The 6,406-nt window shown below is 45.0% G+C and overlaps 1 protein-coding gene across 1 annotated transcript; it reads right to left on the reverse strand.

Moving 5' to 3' along the window:
• Window positions 1-4,923: 4,923 nt before the first annotated feature.
• LOC104157110 (protein FAM69B-like) lies at window positions 4,924-6,150 on the reverse strand (the record flags this gene model as incomplete). The annotated part of the gene is made up of 1 exon (XM_009703697.1): window positions 4,924-6,150. A coding segment is annotated over one exon (813 nt), but the record flags the coding sequence as incomplete, so codon positions are not given.
• Window positions 6,151-6,406: the final 256 nt, after the last annotated feature.

A 6,406-nucleotide genomic window follows, 5' to 3' on the forward strand; every position in this document is an offset into this window, starting at 1 on the left:
GTCCTTCTGACATAGACAAATTAAAAAAAAAAATGCTACTAGTGTGTACTTGCAGAAAGAACTTAAAATTAACTATTTTTTCATCTTACTTCACTTCCTCAAACTGCCTTTCTCATCTCCCAAAGTGCATCCTTTTAAGGGCAACTGTCAGTCAGAACAAGACACTTTTGTTGAGAGTTTACCCTTCTGACTTCTTAAAGGACATAGACAAATTAAAAAAAAAAAATGCTACTAGTGTGTACTTGCAGAAAGAACTTAAAATTAACTATTTTTTCATCTTACTTCACTTCCTCAAACTGCCTTTCTCATCTCCCAAAGTGCATCCTTTTAAGGGCAACTGTCAGTCAGAACAAGACACTTTTGTTGAGAGTTTACACTTTTAGGTATATTAGAGTGCCTGAGATTATCAAAACAGGCTCTGGTACTACTGCAGTCTGCCACAAAACACTACTGAAAAAATGTTTGTGTCACATGTGCAAGATGATGAGATTATGCCTTGGGTGTAATGAAGAAAGAAATAAGATTTATTTCCGTAATCCAAGCAAAAAATTAATGCTAAAACCTGAAGTGTTTTAAAGTCCTTCTAAACTAACTTTCATTAAGTGCAGCAGTAGAATGCTTTGCCTTGTTGCCCAAGACAAAATCTAGCTTCCTTGTGCATCATGTTCTAGCTGCTAACACAGCAGACGAAAAGCGAAAATACAATCAAGCACAGTGTGACTTTTTAGTTGGTTTCTGCTGTGCTAGCGTGATAGTAAAGGAGCTTGACCTTCAAGGCAGTGAGCTGCTAGGGAGCACAGGTATCGATATATCCTAATAGCTCTTGTGTCACTGTCATTGTGATGAGGTGCACGTGAGCCTCTGCTGTGCCTGTGTTATTAAAACAAGTGATGAGAGAAGCTCTGGCTACATGTAGATAGTATTGTGAAACTCTGAGAGGCTTTGCAGTGACTAATAGCTTGACAAAATCTGGCAGTACTAAATGGTGGAAAATGTCCTCATTAAATGGGCATTATGAGGGCCAAAGGTGCCGTTAACCAAGCGGGTAGCTGCTGACTGCAGAATGAGTCATTTAATTGGGGAAAGTCACTGCCTACCAGCAGTGGCTTTGGAAAAGAATGCTAATAAGGTTGTTGGGGATATGGTTATGCAAAGAGGCATGCCTTAGGATGTGACTTCTATTTAAATTTCCTGACATCTTTTACCCCTGAAATACAGATTTGAGTTTTTTCATCAGACTTCACTCACATCAAGGGTCCTGTAGGGGTAGTGAGTGCCTAATGAGTCTCTCTTTAGAACTTCACTGTGTGAGGCGTAGGATAGCTATTAAAACTTCCCTATCAGCATTTACTGTTAACCATCTTCCCAAGACTGAGCAGCAATCCCACGCTATGAATATTGCTTTACTGAAAGAATAGTCTGGCTCTCAGCTGTGGAAAAGATTGATATTGTATTAAAGTGTTTTTGAGAGAAATTAAAAATCTTTCTGCACATTAACTTAGCCCTTCATCATTTAGAACTGGTTTGTCATGGCTTTGAATGCTGGAATAAGGCCAGCTTTTTTTTCTCTGCCCTATTAATAGCTTGCCTCTGCACTGAGGCTGGCAAACTCACCTTTGATTTTTAGGGAGTCTAAGAGTGAAAGAGTGACCAAGAGCAGGCTCCAGCTATCGTGCTGTTAAATTATCCCTTTCCTAGACTTGCCAGAGTGCCCTGTGCCTAGCCAGAAGATCTTTTTTCAAAACCTTTATGATCTAGTGGCAAAGAACCTCTCCTAAATTAGTGTAATTGATTAGTGCTATCTGCCTTCTGTCACTGCTTTAGGTCTTGATCCACACAAGTTTGCAGGCACTCAGCTTCCACTGACTGCCATGAATACAGCCAGTGCGAGACAAGGTGTTCCTGTGGTTCTGGACTGAAGGAAGTGGCTTTCTGAAGATTCTCTGTGAATTATGATAACCGAGCCCACCTAATGACTTCCTTAAAATTTGGGTTCATTTTATGAAGCTTTTTTATTTCCTGTGGGATATGAAAAATCTTTGGACAGTCCCAAGACAAACCTGATTTAATTCTTCAGTTAGCTGAAAATGTTGCCTCTGCAATTAAAAGCAATTTTCTGTCCTGACTAGCTGTGGTGCCTTACCTCAGATACTCTACTATAGTGAACAGGAGGCCTCTGGATGCTATGGATTAATTAGCTTTTTAGTATTGACATTTATTGCTAGCTTTTACTGGCTGTATTTGAATTTGTCTAACATCCTGGGCCTTTTTTATTTGCAGATCATGCCTTGAGTCTTAGAATTTCTATCAAACCTGGCTACAGCAAAAGAAATGACTGGCAGCGTCCGCATTCGAAGATTTGCAGATTCCTAAAAGTTCATCTTTTCTCATATGTGGGTTCAAGCACACTACAGCCAGTCAAAGTGTGTGCAGTACTGCTTGTGGTTCTGCGTGTTTGCTGCAACCTGTGTACTCAAATGTCCGTTTAAAAAAAAATAGCTGTTGTGCTCCAAGTGTCCCTTCTGCTTTTGCTGAACTCCTGTGGAATCGCCGTAAGAGTGCCTTCTCCCAGTCATCCGCTCATATGCTGTTTTCACAGCCATATCCTAAAGCACTGTTTGAATCTCTGTTTTCTCTACATGGTTAAGGATTTAAAAAACAAAATAAATAAAGATGCCACCTACAATAAGTCTGAAATGATTATGCTTGTGTATTTGTAGCACCCCAAGTAATACTTTTAACCATTCTAGGATTTAAGACTTATTTGTGGATATGAGAACTGGGATGGTTTTTTTTTACTTTAAGCTATGAAAGGCAGAAGTCTCGCTGCTTTCCTCCATCCTTTTGTGGCACAAATCTACTGTGCTGCTAAAACAGCAGCATGTGGTGAGATCAGATTGTCAATCTTTAGTGTTCTGGCTTTTTTTTTTTTTTTTTTTTTTCTCCAGCTAACGTGGGATGTCTGGAGAAGACAGGAGTGTAAAATAGCTTTGCCTTTAGTCATTTTTCCTCCTCTATTGCGGTCTAGCTTGTAAACCATAAGCATGTGTCTGAAGACACTTGTACACTTTATTAGCGATGAACAAAACTCGGTGTTCTTTGGGGGTGTGAGTCATGAGTGATTCCTGGGAGTGTCCGCTGCTGTTACTGGGGTGTGCAGATTAATAACAGGGTAATGTGCCAGTTCCAGCCAGAACTGTCTTTATTTGAATAAAGCTGTCTTGGCTAGTTCTTCAAAGTACGTACACGGGCTGTCATGCCCCTTCAACTTCATCTTTCATCACAAATGCTTAAAGAGATTCTCATATTTAAGACTACGGATAAGGAAGGAACATGGTGCTTTTCCTCCACTTTTCTAGGAGCTTACTTTCTAATACTGCTTTTGGGGAAGGGAGCTGTGGGGATTAAGTGTAGTGGGAATGCTGCTTCCCTGGACAAAATTTACTGGTAAATTACAACCAGAGAGGGGAGGGTGAAAAATGACTTTCCTGAATATCTAAGGAGCAGATTTGGCATGGTTGTTGGGTTCCTTTTTCTAATAGCAGAAGAAAATTAATCTGTCAGTGGAGCTGGTTGCCATGGGAATGCAGGACAATAGATGAGCTGGGGTGGCTGCGCGGAGCCTCATTACCGAATTCCAGTCCCGGCCTTCGCCCTCTGCCCAGTGCTCCCGTGCAGGTGCCCCTGCACCAGTACACACCAGTGCGATGCCCCTGCACCAGCACACACCAGTGCAGTGCCTGGTGGTGGGGTCTCGACCACCTTTGCAGCGTTGGTACTGAATTCAGGGGGAGTCGGGCGGGCTGAGGAGCTTGGCAGCCTTCAAACACAGAAACCTTACAAACGCTCGACCTTACCCACAGATGAATTAGGTTGCAAAGCCAACTCTGCGGGAAGTGAGCTACGCTGGCTCCCTGCTAGATTTAGAGCACTGTTGACACTGAAATATTTCCTCCATAAATAACAGTGAGAGGTAACGATGATCCTATAGAACTAATAGAAGGAAATACTGATATCTCTCCTCCAAAGGCTCATAAATTTGCAGCTGTGACGCTACTGATTGCCTTCACAGGCGATATATACTGCCGGATGTATTTTTTTCTTTGTGATTGTACTTCAGATATACACTCCGCTTCACTGAGCAGTTGTTGGCAAGAGCACTGGCATATGGTCCATCAGCGGGAATACGATTGTGCTGGGAACAGAGCAAGCTTGGGGTAGTTTACGTAAACTCTTCCTCTCTACCCGTAGTTTTAAAAGGTTGCTATAATTGAGCATTTAAAGGCAACAGACTATAGTTAGAGACCTGGTAGTGTGTACACAGCCAAACAAATGTCTTGAAACCTGCTGAAAGCTTGCCTGGAAATTCATTTTAATAATGAGAGAAGCACTGGATTATTCTGGTATTAATCTTTAACCTCTGCAGTGCAAACCCAGCTTAGTTTTAGGAGAATTAAACCAAGAGGTTGGCTTATGCCTGCTCTGAGTATTGTGAGAAGTAACACACAGAGCACATACATTAACCGGTCAGAACCGTTCATGTTTAGCCCTTTTCCTTTAAGCTATTCTTGGCCTTAGACGCTTCCAAAGCCAACACGTGAGAGGGAATGGCCCGTGCTGCCAAATTCCGACTGCGGGCAGGGGCAGCCGGGTGGGAGCCTTACACAAGCCATCGCATCACTGTGTCTGGGGTCAGGCACTTAAAAAAGGAATGAAAGAATTGCCAGGATTCTCCACTGTGGAAAAGACAGCTTATCTGCTTCCTAAGTTACAGCTGGATCTGATGGCAGGTCACTCAGACGCTTAAGGAGAGATTTTTGAATAGGGAAATCTACCTTTTTCTCCTTTTTAGATCACAAGCAAGCTGGTACTTAAAATGCTGCTGTTTCACTATTGATGTACTGGTGTGATTCACGTAAAAGCTATTTATTTACATCAGAGATGTTCATCAAAAGAAGATGTGACAAGTACAGCATGAATGATTCATTCTCATCTCTCCGCACTGCTTTCCTGTTAATCGAGAAACAGTTAGATGCATCCAGCTGGGCTCCGCTTCCTTATCGCTTTCCATGGCATCTTCTTCCCCCAAGCCTGTTCAGCCCGGCTCCCGGTGTCCCAGCTCCGCAGCACGCTCCTGCCGACCGTATCGATGATCCTGCTGGGCGGTGGAAGTCATGACGCTTGGTGGTCCATGAAGAAGAAGGGGCTGCAGCTATGCTGAACTCCCTGTGCAGGGTGTAGTTTTCCTGTGGGGGAGAGGATGGAGAAAGAGGCCTTCAGCCCTTGGACTTTACTCCGGGATTGCAGATTCTAAACTCCAGGACCATGCTTCCCCCGTTAGGAATATTTGGTGTTCGAAATCTTCTTCCAGAGCAAGGTCTTGAGGTTGTTCAGGACGAGGGAGTGGTGCACTTCCATCTGGCTGGCCAGGCCGCTGAGCGTCATGCAAGTTCGGAGCTGTTTCTGCAGCTCTTCCTTCAGCTCCAGCGGTGCTCCGTACAGCAAGTAGTCCTGCAGCAACCCGCAGACCTTCGCCAGGTTGGGCTGCACCATGTCGCTTTTGCATTGCTTCATGAGTTTGTCACACGTCGCCATACAGTCCTTCCCGTAGGTGCAGTCCACGTTCTGCTCACAGTGACGTCCCTTGAGGAAACCTCTGATTGTCATCTCCGTTGCCACCTTCCTCAGGTTGACCATTTTGAAGTCGTATTTGTCGTTGTAGCCCACGTTCTTAAAGCTGGTCTCGCAGATGTAGAAGTTCCCGTAGGTCCCGTGGAATATCTCCTCCACGAACTCCAGAAGGCCGATGGCGATCTTTGCCCGCCGGGGCCACGCTGGTGCAAACCACTGGTGGATGATTTGGTGGACGACTGAAGGCAGCAGTGACTGGAGGAAGGGGGGGACATCCACTCCGTAGAGGGAGGTGTGGGGGATCTTCTCGGTGACGTAGAGGTCCCCACAGTGCCCCAGCAGTTTGGAAGTGTGCTCTTTCTCATGTAAGGAGAGCATGAGAAGAAACTCATTGAGCTGAAGTAGCGCCCAGATGGATTTGGCCTCGGCTAAAGACACTTTCCCATCCCGGTTGACATCTGCCATGGCGATGATCCGGCTCACCAAGGCTGCAAGAGAAGGCTGGTCTCCCAGCTTGGACTGCAAACAGAACAAGAAGTGGCATCAGACCCTTGCAGCTCTCCGCGTCGGGGCTTCCTATCACAAACCAGAGAACTGAGCTTGGGAGAGGAGGAAACGGGCACCGTGCTCGAGCAAATTCAGTGCCGTACCATTGTGTATGGTTGGACGGATTCAGCTCCAGCAGAATTTTACCAGCCTCAGGGCTGCTCTAGACCCAGATGGGAGCAAGCTGTTGCGAGCAGAGGCCGGGCAGCGCTGCCGTCCCACGGCTGCG

The sequence above is a fragment of the Cariama cristata genome, unplaced genomic scaffold, assembly GCF_000690535.1.
Source record: "Cariama cristata isolate BGI_N322 unplaced genomic scaffold, ASM69053v1 scaffold40637, whole genome shotgun sequence".
In the NCBI taxonomy this organism is placed as follows: Eukaryota; Metazoa; Chordata; class Aves; order Cariamiformes; family Cariamidae; genus Cariama; species Cariama cristata.